Genomic DNA, 21507 nt, shown 5'->3' with positions numbered 1-21507 from the left:
TTTTTTTTTTTTTTTTTTTTTGTAGCAAGACTTTCTCAATGGAGAAACAGTGCCTTGATTTATATTCTGATGCTAATGTCTTATCTTGCTGCAGATCAGCACTTCAAGAAGCACTGATCTAAGCCTAAGGGATCATAAAACCACGTCTACAACCATGGGGATAGTGGCTGGTTGGTGAAGCCACAACAGGAAATCCCAGCTTAGAAAGACAGGAAGTAGGTAGCCAATATTCTTTTTACCATGAAAGAAGTGTGTCTATGAACCTAATCAAGCAAGAAGTAGATTTCTAACAGGCAAAAATTTATTGATCCCCATTTGTGCTCAATTGCATTATTAAAGCTTTCTATTTATTACTTTATTTACTCCTCACAACAATCCTCGCAAATGAATCAATTAACCTGTATTAATGTCATAAAAACTTGATAATAGAAATAGAATGCAAAAACCACCATGATAGATAATGTTATTAACAGGGCAAAGGCTCCATTAGATGTTTATATGTTCAAATAACTGAATTGCTGGGGTAAGCTACACATTACCTTTTTATCTATTGTTGGATTTTTTTGACAAATAAAAATTATACATAAATGGTAAGGTTTACAATGTGGTATTTTAATAACACTATACCTTGTGTAATGATTACAACAATCAAGTTAATATTATTGGATTTGATTTACTTAAAATTTTGTTTTGAATTTTACATCTATGTTTATGAGGAATATTGGCATGTACTTTCATTTTCACATAATGCCTTTGTCTGGTTTTGCTATCATGGTAATCTGGCCTCAAAGAATGAGCTGGAAAAGAATTTCTCCCTCTTTAATTTTCTGTAAGAGTTTGTGTAGAATTAGTATTATTTCTTTCGTAAACGTTTTGTTGAATTTACCAGTGAAGTTATTTTGGCTTCTATATGGGAAATTTTGAACTACAAATCAATTTCTTTAATAGGTTTAGGGCTACTTAGATTACTTCTTGAATGAGCTCTGGTAATTTGTGAAAATCGCAAGAAATCAATCTGTCTATTTCACCTAAGCTACTTTAGAGGCAAAATATTATTTATCATATTCTCTGACTATCCTTTTAATATGTGTAGACTATGTTTACTCTCTCATTCCTGATTTAATAGTGTCTTTTCTTTTTTCCTGGTCAGTTTATCATTTTCTTAAAAAAATTTTAATGTTTGTTTATTTTTGAGAGAGAAACAGAGCACGAGTGGGGAAGGGCAAAGAGAGAGGGAGACACAGAATCTGAAGCAGGCTCCAGGCTCTGAGCCGTCAGCAAAGCTGACAGTCACCCAATTTTATTGACGTTCTCAAAGAAAAACCTTTTTGGTTTCACTGATTTTCTCTTTTCTATTTCATTGAGTTCCACTTTAATTTTATTACTTCCTTTTTTCTTCTGCTTACCCTGGGTTCTTTCTTTGCTGATTTCTTGAGGTGAAATTTGAAGTCATTGTTCTGAAAACTTTCTTCTCTACCAATGTAAGTATTTAATGCTATAGATGATCTTATAAGTATTGTGTTAGTGGAATCTCACAAATTCTGGTATATTGTGATTTTATTTTCACTCATTTCAAAATACTTTCTAATTTCCTTTCTGATTTCTTCTTTGATCATGGATTATTTAGAAGTGTTTCACTTAGTTTCCAAACACTTGAGGATTTTTTGAAGATCTTTCTGCCATTGATTTTTAATTTAATTCTGTTTTGGCCAGAGAATATATTTGGCATGACTTCAATCTCTTAAACTTTTGAGAATTGCTTTATGGCCCACAGTACGGACTATCTTGGTGAGTGTTTCATGTGTATTGAAAAGAATGTGAATTTTGTTGTTGTCTGGAGTATTCTATTAATATCCATTAGGTGAGGTTAGTTACTAAGGTTGCTCAAGACTACTGTATCCCTGCTGATATTCCTACCAATTATTGAGAAAGGGTATTGAAACTCTGATGTTCTTTTCACTTTTAAAAAATCTTTTCTCTCCTTTAGTTTTATTTTGGATAATTTCTATTGCCATGTCTTTAAGTTTATTGATATATTTTTTTTTTTTTTACCAAATCTGATTTGCTATTAATCCCATCCAGTGTATTGCTCATCCTAGACATTGCAACTTTTTATCTCTACATATTCTATTTGAATCTTTTTCTTGTATCTTGCACATCTCTACTTAACTTTTTCACATATGGAATATAGTTATAATAACTATTTTGATATCTTTGCTAATTCTAATATCTGTGTCAGTTCCACTTCGTTTTAAGAGTGATTATGTTCTTGATTATGGTCATGCCTTTCATGCTTCTTTTTGTGCCAGATATTGTGAAATGCTCCTTTTTTTGATATGGAATACTTTTGTTTTCCTATAAATATTCATGTTACATGAAAACGGTTTGATCCTTTTGGGTCGTGCTATTATGGTTTAGGTGGCAAATCTAGAGCAGTGCTTAATTTAAAGCTAATTACTCCCCACTACTGAGACAAGACCTCCCTGAGTTTTCTCCCCTAATACTCTATGAATTAGGAGTTTTTCTAGGCTTGCTGGCAGGAAAAAGCATTGTTCCTGGCCCTCTGTGAACAACTGGCACTATTCTGTAATCTTTTCTGATGGTTCTTCCCCCAGGCTTAGGGCATTTCTTCATATGCATGTACCGTCACCATTCTGCTGAATAATTAAGGGGACCCTCTGCAGATCTCTGGAATTCTCGCTCTTTGAAGCTCTCTCCTCTCTGGTATTCTGTCCTGGGAACTCTTACCATCTTGGTCTCCCTGGGTTCTCAGCTCTGCCTCCTCATCTCTAGGAGTGCATTTGGGCTCCACTTGAATTCCTCCTTTCTGCACCATGGCAGTAAGCTGGAGCATAGGGTTTACCTCATTTGCTTCTGCCTCTCAGGGATCAATCTTTTAATTCCTGATGTCTAGTGTCCTGAAAACTATTGGGGTGTGTGTGTGTGTAGAGATATAAATATAAATATAAATATAAATATAAAGTATATATATATACATATATATATATATATAAAATAGATAAGAACTGGCCATTTTGTTTGAGATGTTCCTATGTTCTCTTCCTTTTCACAAAAGGACTAAGAATTCATCATTTATATACCAGATTCTTCCTTTATCAATACACTTGTAGTAACTGAATAGGATTTTGTATTTCACAAGTATGTATAAAACTTGTGGGCCTCCCATTCCCCACCAGGAACCTAGTTTTAAATTCTTCTTAGAATTTTTTATCAAGATAAAGGTCTCTAATGAAACTATTAAAGTGTAGACAAAAGCATTTATTTTATATTCTTCCTCGCTGTGACTGCTATGTAGCACACTTTAGCCCTAAAACATCACCACCAAAAACACTTCTAGAGTTCTTGGCTATAGTGTATTAGCAACTGTGAAGGTCAGTTAAATAGTCATTTTTGTCATGTTGAAGTTTACCGTCCTGGAGTTAACTAACCACCACCTGCTCTGTCATCAGTATCTTTGTTTTCCAACTAAAGCATTCTGGCTTCCTTATAAAGGTCAATCAACACACTTTATCAAAGCACGAGGAAAAGTATTTCACAAATGTTTTGACAGAGGAAGAGGGCTGACTTATGTTAGTGAAATATTTTTTCACACGTGCTCATATCAAAAAGATTACTGTTTTTTCCAATTTTCTCTTTATAACTGAACAAAATCTCAATCCTTTTCCAAAGTACCCAGCAGCATTAATTTCTAATGGGGTGTATTTTCACCTACAAAATCGATAAAAATAGGCTGTCTTTCTAAAAATTTTTTTTATGTTTATTCATTTTTGAAAGACAGAGAGAGACAGAGCACAAGCAGGGGTGGGGTGGAGAGAGAAGGGGACACAGAATCAGAAGCAGGCTCCAGGCTCTGAGCTGTCAGCACAGAGCCTGACGCGGAATTCGAGCTCACGAACCGTGAGATCATGACCTGAGCCGAAGTCTGATGCTCAACTGACTGAGCCACCCAGGCGCCCCTAGGCTCTCTTTCTATTTACAGGAATAGCATGAGACTCAAGAAGCTAAAAGTGGATGCTTACGGTTAAAAAACTCTAAATTTGTCAAACATAAAGAATGATTTTTCTACTTTGAGTTTAAATTTATTTTACTTAGGGAGAGTGAGCCTTCAAAAATATTTTCCCTCAAGAAAACCTGGCAGGAGTGTGGATACAATATACCCAGAGCTCATGGCAATGCTGTGTATTTTCTGGAAATGTCAAGAAGCCAAATTCCCATCTTCAAGTCTATGGAAGAATTTCCTCAGAATGGCAGAAGAGGAAGGGCTGGCTCACTTTATTGTGGAGGAGGCTTGGAAGGAATGAAGGATCCAGTTAGGTTTCCAGGGAAGCGCCCCCAGAGATTAGCCTAACTCTGGCCAACATGTAAGCCATAACACCATATGTGCTCCAGTAACTTTAGGGAGAAGTGGGGGTGGAAAGGGAATCCAGAGAGAAGGGAGAAAATTCAGGACCTGCGCCATTTGGAATGGGATTAAGTATGCTGTGAAGTAGCTATACTGCTTTTCATGGTCTTCGTGAGAAACCTCAGGATATGCATGAGTTATCCAGTGATCTGGCCCTCTGTCCAGGGGACAAAATGAACCATATGTTCTCCACAGGCAAGCCACATGTACAACTGAGACTACCTTATGTGCATATTTCTGTCCACATGAGCTGTGGCTGAGAGGTTCAAGTTAACCTTGTTTTGTCAGACTTCCCAGGAGGTTAGCAATGTGTTCTTTGCTGCTTTCCCACCTTCTGAGTATTTAATTGAGCGTTCAGTTCACTTTAGGTCTTGTGCTCAGCTCTACGCATGCCTTCTCTCATTTAACCTTCCACAAGGCACTATGAGGGTAGAATTATCATTATTCCCTTTCTGCAGATGAGCAAGCGGAGGCTTGGAGCGAGTAAATGACTTGGCCAAGAAATGACAGCCTCTAAGGGGAAGAGGCAGGATTTGAGCCCCACTCATGTAACTCCTTCAGAACTGGTCATCAGACATAAGAACACTGCAGACACATTAAGGGACACATGAACCACCTCGCTAAAGGCCCTGGGACCTGATCTGAAGAATGAGGTTCTTGGTCAACTGCTATTCCTTCTGACTGAAGCCACTAGAGAAAGTTTTCTTCCAAAAGTAGGCAACTAGATGAATTAAATAAAATTTGCAATTTTGTCTTCTCTAGGTATCATACGACAGTGGTTATGAGTAGAACCTTTGCGGTTTGAGTCCTGTCTCTGCCATTTGTTACCTCTGTGACCCTCCGTATCTCAGTTTCATTACTTAAAAACAGTAATAATAAACCATAACCTTATAAGGTTTTTTAGAGAATTAGATAAAGCTTGTACTGTGCCTAACATATACCGAATACTCCACAAATACAATTTTTAGAGGGAAATAAACAAATGGAAAAGTCCCAGGCATCTGAAAATCCTTCCCATGTTACTATATTTCACAAATCAGAATTTCCATAAGAAAACATGCATAGTCAACTAGTGTTAGTGGAACACAGCTTGCACATGCGTACATATGTGTGCTCTCAGAAATGAGAACACAATACATTCTGTTGTGTTTATGAATGCTTAACTATGGAGGAGTTGGCAATAATTTATGTACCTTTCCATTTAAAAATGCCACCCCTTGGGGTGCCTGGGTGGCTCAGTCAGTTAAGCATCCAACTTCGGCTCAGGTCGTGATCTCATGGTTCGTGTGTTCGAGTCCCATGTCGGGTTCTGTGCTGACAGCTCGGAGCCTGGAGCCTGCTTCGGATTCTGTGTCTTCCTCTCTCTCCAACCCTCCCCTGCTCGCACTCTGTCTCTCCCTCTCAAAAATAAATAAGCATTAAAAAAAATGTAAAAAACCAGGTGCCACCCCTGGCCTGTCCTCCCTCCTGTCTGCTGAGGTCACTGGCCAAGCTCTAAGCTGGGGAAGCAAGGGAGGGAGGCTCAAGAGTATGTGTGACTATGTGTCATGATTTTACACCAAAGAAAAAACCAGACACATTAAAAATTCTCTTGTTTTGTTGTATGAGGTCCTCTCTTCCCCATCTGCCTGAATAAGTAGAAGGGATGGTCTTAAAATAGATTTCATCCTTTGCCCCCAAAGACTTAGAATAAATACCTTTCTTGGTGTAGACTCTTCTAGGTGGCACTTAGTCTGAAAGACTCACTCTTGCTGTCGCTTCATGCTCTGAAACAATAGTCTGCAGAAGGTACCAGCATACTGAGAAAAAGTGATGCGTGCCTTAGGAATTATTTAGACCCAAACCACCCAGATCTGGCATTTTAGTCTTCATGGTGTTATTCTGCGCTCTGGCCTCTGAATGAGTTTATAAACAGTTTATGAAATCAATTTATTCTGGCCTGAGTGCCTCTGGATGAGTTTATAAGTAGGAATTTTTTTTAAATAAAATTAAATTTTTAAAATAAAATGGCACTACCAAAATGACTTAGAAATAAGTCTCCCAAATGATGATGTGATTGAACTTCTTCTCAAATTTGGCAACTGGATATATTTCTTCATCTGTAAATGCAGACAATGCCATCGGCAAGCAACAGGGAACACACCGATAAAAGTAAGCGGGCATGGGTTTGAATCCTGGCCCTACCACTTAAAGCTCTGTGGCTTGGCTTGAAGTTCTTAACTTTTGCATGTTAAATATCCTCATCTGTAAAGCACACAATGTAATAATAATAAAAATGATAGGCTTTTTGGTACAGGTTAAATGAAATCATGTATGTAATGTGCTTAGCATTGTGCCTGGCACACAGTTGCGCTAAGTAAGCAGTAGCTTCTGTGGTTATGGTTATTCCTCACGCATTATTCAATCGTCAAGTGAGAGAGTGCCCACAGTGCTTTGAGAATCGTACTGCATGGAATAACCCAAGCATCCCATTTGCACTTTTAATCAAACTGAATACTTTCTGACCACAAGTATCCTTGAAGACCACAAGCTCCTTGAAGACCGGGCCTCTGAGTCTTTAAAACAAAACAAAACAAAAGCTCTCTAACCCCCCCAAAGAGACTAGCTCAGGGCTTAACTCAGAACAGGAGCCAAATACATGTTTGCTCCATGAAAGGCCATCTGAATAATCACATAAGCATAAGTGCTTAGTGCTTTCATATAGTTAAGCCCTCAGCGGGGGCTGTCACTATCACCTCCACCCCCATCACCTCCCCACCAATACCAGTATCACCGTCCTGACCATCACCACCCAAGTCTCATACCCTTACCTCCATCTCTGCCATCAACAATGTCACTGTCGCCAACATCCCCACTACACACCTCTACCCCACCAGCAGCAACAGCTAACACCTTCACCGCCACTGCCTTCACCTCTACCGCCACCATCTCTATGGTGGAGATGCCAACACCATTTCTACCACCACCACCGTCACTATGACCCAATTACTACTCCAAGCAGCCACGTTTTATTCCTTAAGAAAGAGTCCACATAAAAAAATGTCAGTCGTGCTCTAGAGCATTGCTTTATCACTTGCAGTAAATAATTGCTTGAGACATACAGAAGCAACCGTCATGTGCATCTGAATTCAAAGAGTCCACACACCTTGAACCATCAGTTCACATTAGTTTTGCCCACCTGCAAAACCTTCAAGGAAGACAACCAAAACTGGTCGTCTTAATGTCTTAAGCGGATCAGGAAACTCAGTTGATTCCCCCAAAGAACATCAAGATGGGTGAGACTTCCTAAAGAGTTCATGAAGCATTAAAATTCAGGGGCTCCTGGGTGGCTCAGTTGGTTAAGTGTCATATTCTCGATTTCAGCCCAGGTCATGATCTCACGGTTCATGGGATTGAGCCTTTATCGGGCTCCACGCTGACAGTGCAGAGCCTGCTTGGGATGCTCTCTCTCCCTCTCTCTCTCTCTGCCCCTCTCCTCATTCGCACATGCTCTCTCCCACTCTCTCTCAAACAAACATTTAAAAAAATAAAATAAAATTCAGGTATGACCACAATGTTATTACTGACCTCCTTTTTAGAATGTACACTGATATGAAAGTAGGACACTCCACTGGTGTTCCATAGGGGACTCAGAAGCCAATTCTGCTGCATTTAATTCCAGCACAGATTTAAATTTAGCAGAAGTCAAGATAACATATTCAAGTTCAGTACATGACAGCAAAAATTAGAAGGTAAGTGTTCAACAAGAGATAAATAAATTCACTCATTGAAAGCAACATTATGAGGATACAGAAAAATCAGTGTGAAGCCTACAGCAATATGTAAAAAATATGACATATTACATGGAAAACAGAATATCCAATTGAATGAAACTATGTAAACCTATATGCTATGGAAAAACCAAAGAATATATTCTACACTACAAATAGCTGCTTACTAAATTATTTGAGGTTCTCAACATTCAAATTTTGTACTTTTATAATTTTTTAAAAATCAGCAGAATTTTGAGAGTCTAAGAGTGTAGGGATTGTGAGTCCCTATTTTGAATCTTCCTGAATGACCTTGGGAGTACGAAGTTTCTTCTAAAACAGGGTTTCTCCCACTATTGACAGTTTGACTGGATAATTCTTTGTTGGGAGGGGGAATTCTGGGCATTGTAGGATGTTTAGCAACATCCATGGCCTCTACCCATTAGATGTTAGTAGCACTCTCCAGTTGTGACAACAAAAATCATCTCCAGACATTGCAGTAAGTCTCCTGGGGCAGGTAGAGCGCAATTGCCCTTAGGTGAATTTGCAAGAGGTCATCACTAAATACCTTTTCAGCTCTAATACCCTGTGACTGAGTCGAAGTCAAAAGACATATTGGCTTAAAAAAAAAAAGAAAAAAAAGCTGATTTGTAGATTGGAAACAGATTAAAGTTAGAAAAATAAAAAATGTAAAACAAAGACTGCAAAATCCCTTAAGCGCGATACCAGATTAGCTGAAAGGGAGAAGTGTTGCTTCTCATCACCAGATGAAATTCATTGAAAAGAACATCAGTTGAAGTTATCCTATGGCCTGAGACCCCTTAAAGCTATGAGCGAACCCTAGGCCAAATTTGGGCTAATATTTAATGTTTCATTACAAATTATCCTGTCCTTTAATCTTGAAAGTAGACTGTATCTTAAACATTGGTCAACAGAGCATACTTGATGAAAGTGCTATGCTTACCAGTGGGTCAACACTCGCAAGATGCTTAGAATTAAACCACCCATTTTTCATTACATAATTCCAAAGAACTCATGTATTTCATTGGCACATAATTAGGAAGGACTGAATTTTCCAAAGAATTTTTATATGGCAGATGTTGTGGTCAAAATGCATGCTATTATCTCTACATTATCTCCATATATTTAGATCTTAAAAAGCGTTTTCGTTAGATGTTAGACGGAGAGAGGGAGGGATGACTGTTCAGTGGTCTTAGATGAATAAAATAAAACCGTAATGCAGTTCACCTGGAATCCTTCAGAAACGGGACTCCCACTTCTGTTCTGTGATACTACTAGACATTCAATTGCTTTCGGCTCCATTGAGAACGTAAAGCAAATCCGGGACCCCAAAGTGGTAGGGTAAGCAGTAGTTCTGAAGACACAACCTGTGTAAGAGTCTCCTGTGCTGCTGGTGAAAACTCAGATTGCTGAACCCCAGCCCCAGAGTTTCTGACTTAGTGGGTCTAGGATGAATGCTGAGAAGCTGCATTTCTAACGAGTTTCCAGGGACTGCTCATGCTGCTGGTTTAGGCACCACCCTTTGAGAATCCCTGGGATAGTGGATCTCAAACTTGAGGACATACCAAAATCATCAGTGGTTTTCAAGCCCGTAGCCCTTCTTCACCACTCAAACCCCTAAATATAAAGCAGTCGTTCTGAGGAGGGTTTAGCAATCTGTGTTTAGGAAGGACTTACAGGTGATTCTGATACAGACTGTTCTTTAGCTGCTGATAAGGACTGGAGAGGGCCAGGAAAGGTGATGGAATTGAAGGCAAACTTGGAAATCAGAGCAGGTGGTAAGAAGCAAAGGGATGGGCACAGGTAGAGAGATGGTGATTATGCTTCCTGTGAAAGATACACAACTCACTGCCAGTGCACGGGACTCTGGAAACTATACATTTCTTAAACAGTTCAGATTCCCACTTTCCCCCAAGACTCTCAGTCCAAGAGCAGGAAAATCAGCCATCAGCATCTCATTACAAATGAGTAATAAGCACAGCATATGGAGGTGCTTATGCAAGTTATCAACCTTTCCTTTGTGCCATACATCTGAAACTAATCAAAGCTCATCTCTTAGCAACTGAATACAGTATCTGAACCACAATGTACTTTCCGGGGACAGCACATTATATACAGAGTTCTCAGCAGGTTTTTGCAACTGGCTAAAGATGATGAAAGAAAGAGAAGGAGGGAAGGAGGGAGGGAGGAAGAAAGGAAGGAAAGAGAAGGAAGGAAAGGGAAGAAAAGAAAGGGAAGGAAGGAAGGACTGAAGGAAGGGAGGGAGGAAGGGAAAAAAAGAAAATAGCACAAAGTCCCTAGACAACAATTATGATCTGAAACTCAGACTTATTTTAAAGGTTAAAATATATATATTATCCTTAGGTCTGACACTCACACTGTTTGCAGGCACCACAACATGACAATATCCTCCACAGAGCTCCCACTACACTTCAACCCATTCCAGGAGAAATGAAGTGGGGAGGGGCAACTAACAATCTACATTTTTTCCTACTAGAGCCATGTACAATTGTTTGTTCAGCCAAAATGGACCCTCCGCTGGCTACAAGTATCTCAGTTCTCCAACATCTGGAAAACCAAATGAAAAGTCTTTCTAATATTACTGAACAATGGTTGTTAAAAATGGCAACAGGCGCGCCTGGGTGACTTAGTTGGTTAGGCATCCGACTTTGGCTCAGGTCATGATCTCACAGTTCATGGGTTCGAGCCCCGCATCAGACTCTGTGCTGACAGCTAGGGCCTGGAGCCTGCTTTAGATTTGTTTTCTCTCTCTCTCTCTCTCTCTCTCTCTCTCTCTCTGCCCCTCCCCTGCTCATACTCTGTCTCTCTCTTTCTCAAAAATAAATAAACATTTTAAAAAATGGCAACAAGGAGTTTCTTTTTCTTTTTTTCTTAAATATCCAGTCATATCTGTCTTTTCCTGAAAAGATTCACATTTCTGAGTTCTTAGACTTTAGAATGCTTACCTCTAATGAAACAATCACAATTGACAGTTTGGTATTCTAACCCCGTCAAACAACTTATTTTTTTTTCTTTTTCTTCTTTTTAAACCAAACCATCATAAATTCCTATACCATATCATTGAAATGAACACCCAAAATTAGCTATATCCATTAAAAAGAAGTATTCTATTCTCTTGCTTGAGCTATGTCTATAGGATAATAAAAATTGTTTAAAAATAGACAATTGAATGTCATGATGCCACAGCATTACACACATTTGGTTTTACTGCATTACCTCTTTTTTTAAGCCTTATGTTTCAACTAATGATTGACCTTTTTATTCTTAATTCTAGCTTCAAAAGGGAAAGTTCAGTTGCTTTTGCGATAAATTCAAATATTTATATTTCATAAGGAGGGGGACAATTTATCCAAGGAAATCACTGAGAATGAGTATGATTCATTCTTAGGAATAAGTGGCACGAAATTGGCCCCTTTTTCTATTAAACTTGTGCAGTCTAACAACATACATGATACTTAGGACATAATGCTTGAAATGCGAGCATGCTGGCCAAAGGAGCATTTTGGAAGCCCGTAGGTGTACAGCTGAAATGGTTGAAGTCTGTTTAGAACGTCACCCTTTTCAGTGAAAACACAGACAAAAGTCTTCTGTGTCTGATTGGTTTGAAACTATTAAACCTGCCGGAAGATAACGGTTTCTTGCTTTGCCATTCAGAGTAGGCCGCGGGGACGTCTGTGCTCTGTCTTTTCCAAGTACCTCCAACATAACATACCTTCTCATGCAATTGCAATGTCTGAGGCCCTGGCCCGGCCAACTTTTAAAGTGATTTCAATCCTTCCTTTGCTCCAATGTTCTCTGTATTTTTTCCTTCTACTACATCACACTAACCTGTTAAGCTGTGGAGGCTAGAGAAATCTCAAGTTAGGTGAGAATATCAGGGACATTTCTTAGAGCTTATATCAGTGATCTCCTCAGTGGTGCCTGTTGCCGTCTAAATCTTCATTTTCAATAAAAGCTGTTGCAGCTACTATGTTGAACTCGAGAAAAGCTGCTTTAGATAACACGATTCATTTTACTTGATTCTCTGCTAGTGTTAAAAGATGAGGACCCCGTCATTTAAAAATGTCCATCATCACTTTTCATTTCCTTACCAGAAGTGAAACTTGCAATTTCTTCAGAATCCTGACCTTTTTCATATTTAATCGTTAATTCTTGTGGCATCAGCATGTGGCTTGGGATGTAAACCAAGTGGTCACTTCCACTGTCCTCCAACACAAAGGATGAGTCTCTCCCAGCACTTAATTCCTGGCCAGGGAAGCTGTTCTCTCCCGAAGAAACCTCATGTGGCTCAGGAGTAAATCTAGCAGATAAAATGGAAAGCTTTAGGTGAATCTCCACAGCTTTGGGAATGCAAATAAGATTTCCTAACAATGTGATATATTACTTAACCATTTCTTAAAAGAAATACAGATTAGATAAAAATCTAAATGCATTTCAATACAATTATTAAGATTTTCTTATTTTTAAAAAGTATAAACTGACAAATAAAAATTCCCATTTATCCTTCCTTTTCCCCCATCTGCTTATTGCCTAATAACCATTACTTTGGAATAAACCAAGTCTGATTGGTGACAGAGTTTTAGATAAATGACAAGAACCTCTATCATAGGTTATTTGGAACCACCATAATCCCTCATATTGATATCAATCCCCATAGAAAATACAGAAAATAGTAATTTACCAAAAACTGTTCTGAGAAGAATAAGACTGTACAAAACTTACCTCATTGACATCATAGCTCTTAAAATGGTATTACATTTATAGTCTTAGGAGTTTAAGAATTCTTTATAACTTGGTAACACTGTGTTTTTGTTTAGATGATGACAGAAAACACATTCAATACAAGTTGATTTTTACTTTTATTCTATTTAGGCACCTTTTTGCAATTTCAATGTCCATGTTCACATCTGTGTTTGCTACTAATATTCAGCACCCAGGAGTATTATTGCCTTAACTGTTGAGAGTTAATGAGGAAAGGGAAAAAAGTCAGATACGACACATGAATAATACGTTCACCCCAAGTGAAAGCCAAATGATATCATGACACACAATATGCATAATTCTGCAACAGTACCAGGTAAGGACAAGGGGTGAGGAATTAAGACATCATGCAACAGAGTAGACAAGCTGAAAGCAGACGTACCTCTGCAACATGCATCATATTTTACATTCGTTTATCAATATGTACTGTATTTTTTTTAGTTTTCAGGAATTTTATTTTGGCAAAGCAGAATCATCCGCTATCTTAAATTAGTGTTTTAAATTTGTGTTTTGCTGGGTTTGCTTGGATGTGATGCACATTTTTTTTAGTCTGATAGTGGCACAAGAACTGTAAACATAGCATTTAGGTTTACATGTTCGAGTAACATTATAATATTTTGTCTGCAGTTCCGCAAGAATGGATTTGCCTTTAAGTGAACTCATGACTTATCTAATGTAGGGAAATACTGCTTCACGTGACATCAGTGCCATATTATTCTTCACGTGTTGGCTGCTGGACACTTTCTTGCTAAACTACCAAGTAAATGCAATCTGACATTATAGGAATACGTACTTGCATGAGTTCTGAGAATGCTTCGTCTTGCTGTTTTGCTTCTGGATGTGTGTAAGAGACCTTATCTGTTCTGAGAAGCTCTTTGCTTAATTGCAATCTGAGAGGAAGGAGTAATTATGGGCTTAAATCTAGGCTTTTGCAAGGCTGCAGTCAGGGATCCGAGCTTGGGGAAGTAAAGAGAGAAGTACAGAGAAACCAAAAGGGCTACTCATTCTGTTTGAGGTTCAAGATTCATTCTAATTATTTACATTGTTATTTAGGATATGACTTTAAGAAAAAATACTTACATGTGCACTTTAAGAAAAAATACTTACATGTGCAATTACGGTGTGGGGTCTTTTATGCTATCTTTTGGGGTATGAAACAATGAATCATATGCAACCCCAGACTTCGGTGAGACATGACATTGGGATATACTCTAATAAGTGCCTCCACAGCGTAAGGTGTAAGAAGGTACAAGAAAGTAAGGACTTTGAAAGTAAAAATGGGCTTCAAAGAGGAGACAGCTTCATCAGGGCCACGGTTGATGGGTAAGATCTCACTGGTAGCAACAGAGTTCCAGGTGGTGTGACCAGAAACCCAGGAGGGCGAAGCAACGGTTCACACAAGGCAGACAAGACTCCAATGTGGCCAGAACTTAGTGCTGACGGTGTGGAGAGAGGAGAAGGGAGGCCAAGGTGGTTGAGCCGAAACTGTGGGTTCTATTCTGGGGAACATTTCAATGTGGGAATTTCTCAGGAAACCATGAATTGAAAGACAAATTTGTAATAAAGCCCATGAAGATGTTATAGACACATCAATCCGGAAAGCACAGTTGCCGCGTAACAAGTGCTACAGAAAATGGAATACATGAAAAGCCTTTACTTCAGAGACCTTATTAGCCTCCTCGACCTAATAACCCGCCGTCAGCCAGTTGTATACCCATGAGTCAATTAACAGTCCCTTGTACATGTAAGAGCTTTCTAACTCACAGGAAATCGCTATATTGATTATCCTCTCCTTCTGCACCGATGAGTCTACAGGCATTCTCAAGCATTGGTGGTGGGTACTGGTTGAATCCCCCTATTGAGAGAGCAAAGTTATAGTTAGATTTTGAAATCAGAAATTAGGTTTGCTAAGGAACAAGAATCCCAACAGGAATTGGCTTGAAGCACTAAATGTCACTAAAATATTTCAGCAAAACTTGGCTGGGGTGCACACAGAAAATAGTAGCAACTAGAAATAGCATTCAAAATTTGATTTCAGAGGGCTTTGCAGCCAAAGAATTACTAGGCTCATGGAAACAAACCTCCTTGAACTGCTCATTTAAGGGTTAATTGTGAGGCAGAGACACGTGATTTCCACATGCTCAGGCTAACAGAATCTAAGGGAAATTTTATTCTGACGGGCGTTTCCACTCAGATTTATGCTAATAGATCAAACATAGAAAAGGTAGCATTTTATTACATGATGCTATTTCTGTGCTTCTGCGCCCATTAACGTGGATTTCCTAGGAGGAAAATAATCAAAGAAAAGATTTTAGCTTATTGATCTAAATAACATGCCCTGTTATCCCCTCGCCATTGCTTTTCTATAAGCTATGGAATATTAAGAAGCGTATCAATTTTTCCCTTCGTTCAGGAAAATACTTTTTAGTTAAAGGAGGCTTTTGGCCACTGAATGAGCCACAATTCCATGAAAATATTTCAGAATGTTTGTGGTTTCATAACAATTGTACTTCTTTAGTTCTTAGAGGAACATTTTTTCCCCTTTCTCTGAAATGACACTATGTCGTCTAATCAATTGCATTTGACAACTGCTATTAGTGAGGCAGGAACTGTGATACAGGTGGTATTTCCCGTGCGTGTGGGAACAGCAAACGTGTCAGCACCAAAGCTTGTAGAATAAGGGTCAGTAGTTTAGAAAAAATTCCCAGAAGTATGAGTAGAGGAGTCTTTTGACTCCTACAAACCAAGTGGTTATAGGACGAATTGGAGACATTTAGCAACACTGTGAAGGCGGAAATCAAAAATAAGCTAGCGCTAATAACTGCAACCTGAGGCATCCACCGAGTCCAGCTTTAATTATTCTATAGTCTTTTAAAAGTGCTGTGTCATCATCAATCTTGATGACATAAAGAACAATATTGCATGGAACAAGACAATCAATTCACAAGGTATCAGTGAATCTGAGTCAAGAAATAGCTCACAGGAATCCAATTTTGAATATAAAGACATTTTAGGAATGCCTCCACCAGTCTATTTTATACATATTCCCTTTTGATGCATGCACAAGAGTGATATCCGATAGCCTATCTAAAATTTGAACTCTTTTAATTACTATAAAATATAAAACTCTAATAGGCAAGTTGGTACCAATAGTTAATTGGAAGCACTTTTTCTTTCTTTTTACGTAACATAATGGAATATCATACAACCGAAGGCATTTAAAGAAAGAACATGATATTCCCAAGAGGGAAGGTGTTGGGATTCTTCAATCAAATATGAGTTACAGCAAAAAGATGGAGCTCTCTCTGCAATGGAGAGTGAACTTTCAAGATACCGTCACAATGGTACTGTTGGAGATTCCTTGAATGTCAGGGCAACTTTGGAGTTCAAGGGTAGTGAGGTTGGCTCCAGCAGAACCAAGGTCTACACCTGGTAGAGTCTCAGAAAGAAAAGGTTCAGCCCCGATTCTATGGGATGCCCTAGAGGCAGGGTTTCTCAATTTTAGTGCTATTGACAATTTGGGCTGGACCATCTTTTGCTTTAGGGAGGAGGGGATGGTATTCTGAGTCACTGGAGGATGTTTAGCAGCATCCCTCGTCTCTACGCACTAGATGCTAGTATCCTTTCCCTCAGTTGTGACAAAAAAAAAAAAAAAAAGTATCTCCAGACATTTCCAAATGTCTGGGGGACAACATCATCTCCAGTTGAGAACTATTGCTCTAGAAAGAATATTTCTCAAACCATTTGTGGGGAAGGTATTTTTACTTCTCATCCTTTGCAGACTGATACTTGTGGTTTCCATCTTGTTACGTGAGACAAGGTACACTGCTCACGCACTTGTATGCTGCGGCAATGTCAAACTGCTTTAAGTTTCTAGATGTTTATTCTCAATTTCTGAACTTCTCTCTTGCAGATCAGTTTGTGGACTAGCACCCATCCTAGTGACATTTTGTAGTGCATTGGCCCAGAGCCTTCCTACTCACAATGTCATTCTTGGCCCAGGAGCACAGACATCACGGGAGAGACTGTTAGAAATGCAGAATCTCAGGCTCCATCCTATACATACTGAACTGGGACTTGCATTTTAACAAGATTCCTATGTGACTTGTATGCTTAGACTCTTCGGGAATAGCACAGGACTGCGCCATCTTTAAACCTTCATACAGGTCTCCAGGGTGTGCCAAACCAGGTATCGGGGGTGCCTGGGTAGCTCAGTCAGTTAAGCTTCTGACTCTTGGTTTCAGCTCATGAACTCGCAGTTCGTGAATCCAAGCCCAGCACTGACAGTGTGGAGCCTGCTTGGGATTCTCTCTCTCGCCCTCTCTCTCTCTACTCCTCCTCTGATCATGCATTCTCTCTCTCTCTCTCTCTCTCTCTCTCTCTCAAAATACATAAATAAACTTAAAAAAAAAAGAAAGTAAACCAAGTGCAGTAGGGAAAACTTTTATGTAAATACTCATCAAAGAGCTGCTAAAACTTCTTCAGGTTGAACAAATGTGGCTCTGGAGACCTCCAATCACTCTGTGCTTTCTAGTCCTGAGATCTAATGTAAAAGACATTCTATCATGAAAAAAAGTCTCACCACATTATGACCAAGGTAAAAACAGGATATAACCAGGATATGTCCCATCTCTGTCTCCATCGCACCATCCAATGGGTATATTTGGATTAGCTCTAGATTCAAAGATGTGTTAGGCTATCAATGCTATTAGCAAACACTAATTTATTAAAACAAAGAAGAAAAACAAAATAATCGCTTACGTCTGACAGAGTGAACAAATGGCTTTAAAAACTTCGTAATATAATTCAGGTCTGGTTTATGAATCCTCCCAAGCTGTATCAGATGGTGATCAAGTGGGTGGCTGGCTAACTCCTCTATGCCGTCCTTATGCGCAGAGCCCAGGGAGATCACAAACATGACGTAGCCTTGACACTTGGCCCTCAGAGCCACTTTCTTTGCGAAATCCTTGCTCTCACGATATTCTCCAGCTGAGATCACAAAGATGACCTTGTGTCTTCTCAAGTTGGGTGTCTGTGCGAAGAGATTCTCCATGGCCCATAGTAGGGTGTGGCCAATAGTGGCTTCTCCTTTTAGCTGTTGGAGGGAAGTCTGGATGTGCCTCTTCATTAGGACTTGGTTGTCATAAGTTATAAACTCAAACTCTGTTTTTACCACACCCTTCCTTCTCCTGGAACTATCCCAAGGAGAATAGCCCAACAAGGCAATCCTATCACCGAAGTCTGAGGTTATAGGTTCTGAGGCAACCTCAAAGTTGTCAATCATAGAGCTCACCAAGGTTTTCACAGCCTTAAACTCATCACTTGCTATAGTCCGAGAACTGTCTAAGAGGAAGGCTACATCCATGTATGAACTTTCAGGTAAAAAAACCTCTTTGATGCAATCACTTGGAAAACATTTATCTGGAAAGATATAGAGAGACTTATCAACGGTTCAATATCGGCACAACAAGACACTGTTGTTTGAGATCTTATTCAAGTGACTCAGTAACTGATTACCAAGAGTTAATAATCTGACCAATACCTCTTTAATCTCACATTATTTAAGTTAATGAGGAATTCTCAACGTCCCAAAATTTCTGTGGCCACTAGAGGACAATTTGGGAAGGTCTTTTTGAAAGCAGACGTAGGGAGCACGCAGGCTTGAAGTCTACGAGTCATGTCTAAACTCATTTAGAAAATATTTTCAGTATTTTAGAGATTTTTGATACAAACTACCAAACTGTCTCCAAGAAAAGCCACATCATTTGGGAGAATATTCTAAACAACTTTCACCTTCTGTGGAAGCTCTAAATATTACAAAGATTAAAACTCTGATGTATGGCAGTGAAAGACTAGAAAACTTAAAATAGAATCTATGATCAAAACTAGAAATATCTGATAAGGCCAGATTTAATAATTCGCTCAGAAGGCATTAGTTTCTGCACGATAAATTCTTCTCATGGGTCTTACCATAGCAAATGGTGCAGCGCCGAAGTTTTGACACAGACTCCCCATTTGGAGAAATTGGGATCACCTGAAAGGTTCCAGTGTTGTCAAACTACAATGAAAAACAAGTATATACTTATTGGCTCGTTTTCTTTAACCATTATCTGGAAGCCATTGTGCACTCACTTTAAGGACTAGTTTGAAAAATCCCTAATGAATCACCATTATCTTGCATTACAGTCCAGTACATGTTCTCTCAACCTCTCTCTCTCTCTCTCTCTCATTCTCTCTCTCTCTCTCTCTCTCTCTCTCTCTCTCTCTCTCACACACACACACACACACACACACACACAGACACACCATCCTGCTTTTATTCCAGACAACACAAAGAAGTATATAGGACAGGTATCAGCACTTTATTCTATGATGAGAAAACTATCCCAGGATAACCATCAGATTCACCTACTGGGGCAGGTATTAAACTCTCACACTTATTTCTAATTCTGCAATTCTTCACTGAATTTTTACATGCTTTTTTTTTTTCTTTTTAAGATTTTAAGTACCCAACGTGGGGCTTGAACTCATAACCCCAAGATCAAGAGTCATATGTTCTACCGACTGAGCCAGCCAGACACCCCTATATGCTTCTCATTATGCACCTGCTGATTATGTGCCACAAGTCAGCTTCTGAAGTTGGATCCTGCAGAAATTGTATTTATGTACAAGTTCCCCTGGCTTCTTTAAGTAATGATCCCAACTATTTCCATCCCAATCACATTATTTAGAAGAAGGCACATCTTTCAGATGTCAAGTACGTTATTTCAGATGAGGACTTCCTCAAGCACAAATTCTAATTTAAAAGTTTATTTTGAAAGATTGTAAACAGAACACACTAAGTTTCCTCAAAATTCTTGGTCATACATGGCCTGATTTTGTCTGTCTCTTGATAGCTTTTCTTGCTTCAATAATTACTGAAATGGGCAATATATAGCATTAATTATTTAATTCACTCACTCATTCGTTCAGTGAGTCAGTAAGTATTTATTGGGCATTTTCTCTGTCTGAGGCACCATGGAAGGCAGACAGTTTTATAACAATGAAAGAAATCTATCATTCCCAGGTGGTGATGAAAGTATTTCTCAAGCCATAAGAATATTATACTCATACTTTTCCCCTTCTCCCTTGGGAAAGTAAAGGATTTAGAAAAGCCACACCCTGTTTTCTGTGAAGTGTTGAGCAAGCATTTAAAAATATTTATAATTATTCCAGCCTTACAGTCAGAAAATATTTACCACATTCCTACCATTTTTTTGTAAAATTGGATACTTTGGGTGTTATATTGTATTTGACTTTGTCCCCCATATAAAGACTAAATGCTATCTTGGTAAATCAAGGAAGCTTATTCATAGAAATAAACCATATGCTCTTCATTCATTCATTCATTCATTCACACACTCATTCATTCATTCATTCATTCAATAGATATTTATTGGATGCCTATAATGTTATATAGGTAGTGTCCTAGATGCTGGGGATATAGAAATGAACAAAGCAGATAAAATCTCTACCTTAAAGTCTAGTGGAGGGGGGACATATGCCATAATATAACAAATAAATTATCTAGTATGTTGGGAGGTAATTATTTTCATAGAAAAAAACTCTGACTTTCTATAATCCTTTTTGTCAGTTTCTATTGTAACTCTCCCTGTCTTCTATTCCCAAAATCTTCTTGGATGTTTCATGAGCAGATTGATTTTCTTCATGTTACAGAGGGCTTCTTTTTCTTTTTACAGTAGAAATATATGTATTTGTGTGTGTGTGTATGTATGTGTGTATATACATGTATATATACATGTATATGTATATGTATATATATATACATATGTATATATACATGTATATATACATATGTATATATATATACATATACATATGTGTGTATATATATATGTATATATATATATATATATATATATATATATATATATATATATATATTATAAACTCTTGGATGACAGGATAGGTTCACCCAGGTCCAGGAGCACTTAGTTAATGGATAATGTGAATATATTTAAAAATAGTAGAACAGAGGGTGCCTGGGTGGCTCAGTCGGTTGAGTGTCTGACTCTTGATTTTAGCTCAGGTCATGATCTCAGGGTTGTTGGGTTGAGCCCCGCATCGGGCTCTGTGCTGAGCATAGAGCCTTCTTGGGATTCTCTCTCTCTCCCTCTGCCCCTCTCCCCCACTTAAGACCTCTCTCAAAAAAAAAAAAAAAATAGAACAGTAGATGGAGAAATTCTTCATTTGGAAGGGGAGAGAAAGAAACATAGATTCCCACAGGACAGAGCCTCTTGCGGGAAAAAGCTTCATATACATTAAATATTTTACACAACATTAGGGGTTCAAAGATCCCCTAAACTTCATCCATCATAAATTAAGACCAGCTATTCAATGAGATTCAGCAAGGAGATGACAGATATGAGAAACACCTGATCTTCAGAGGGCTGGTAGAACACCGTATTCATGGCCCCTTCTATCAGACAGACCATAGTTCGGAGTTTTATTTAGCCATTTAGGAGCTGTACA

At 38.6% G+C, this 21507-nt stretch overlaps 1 protein-coding gene across 2 annotated transcripts in view; it reads right to left on the bottom strand.

Annotated features, from left to right (window-relative positions):
* Positions 1-21507, bottom strand: part of COL6A5 (collagen type VI alpha 5 chain) — a 129385-nt gene that overhangs the window by 10760 nt on the left and 97118 nt on the right. For both annotated transcript variants that reach the window (XM_058729866.1, XM_058729867.1), the window contains exons 33-36: positions 18946-19033; positions 17737-18396; positions 14740-14830; positions 12306-12514 (exon numbers count right to left, since the gene is read on the bottom strand). In XM_058729866.1, coding sequence (XP_058585849.1) covers positions 12306-12514; positions 14740-14830; positions 17737-18396; positions 18946-19033 — 1048 coding nt within the window. The remainder of the gene's footprint in view (positions 1-12305; positions 12515-14739; positions 14831-17736; positions 18397-18945; positions 19034-21507) is intronic.

The sequence above is a fragment of the Neofelis nebulosa genome, chromosome 5 (genome assembly GCF_028018385.1).
Source record: "Neofelis nebulosa isolate mNeoNeb1 chromosome 5, mNeoNeb1.pri, whole genome shotgun sequence".
Taxonomy (NCBI): domain Eukaryota; kingdom Metazoa; phylum Chordata; class Mammalia; order Carnivora; family Felidae; genus Neofelis; species Neofelis nebulosa.
The sequence above is the reverse complement of the archived record's forward strand: the minus strand, read 5'-3'. Positions and strand labels throughout refer to the sequence as shown.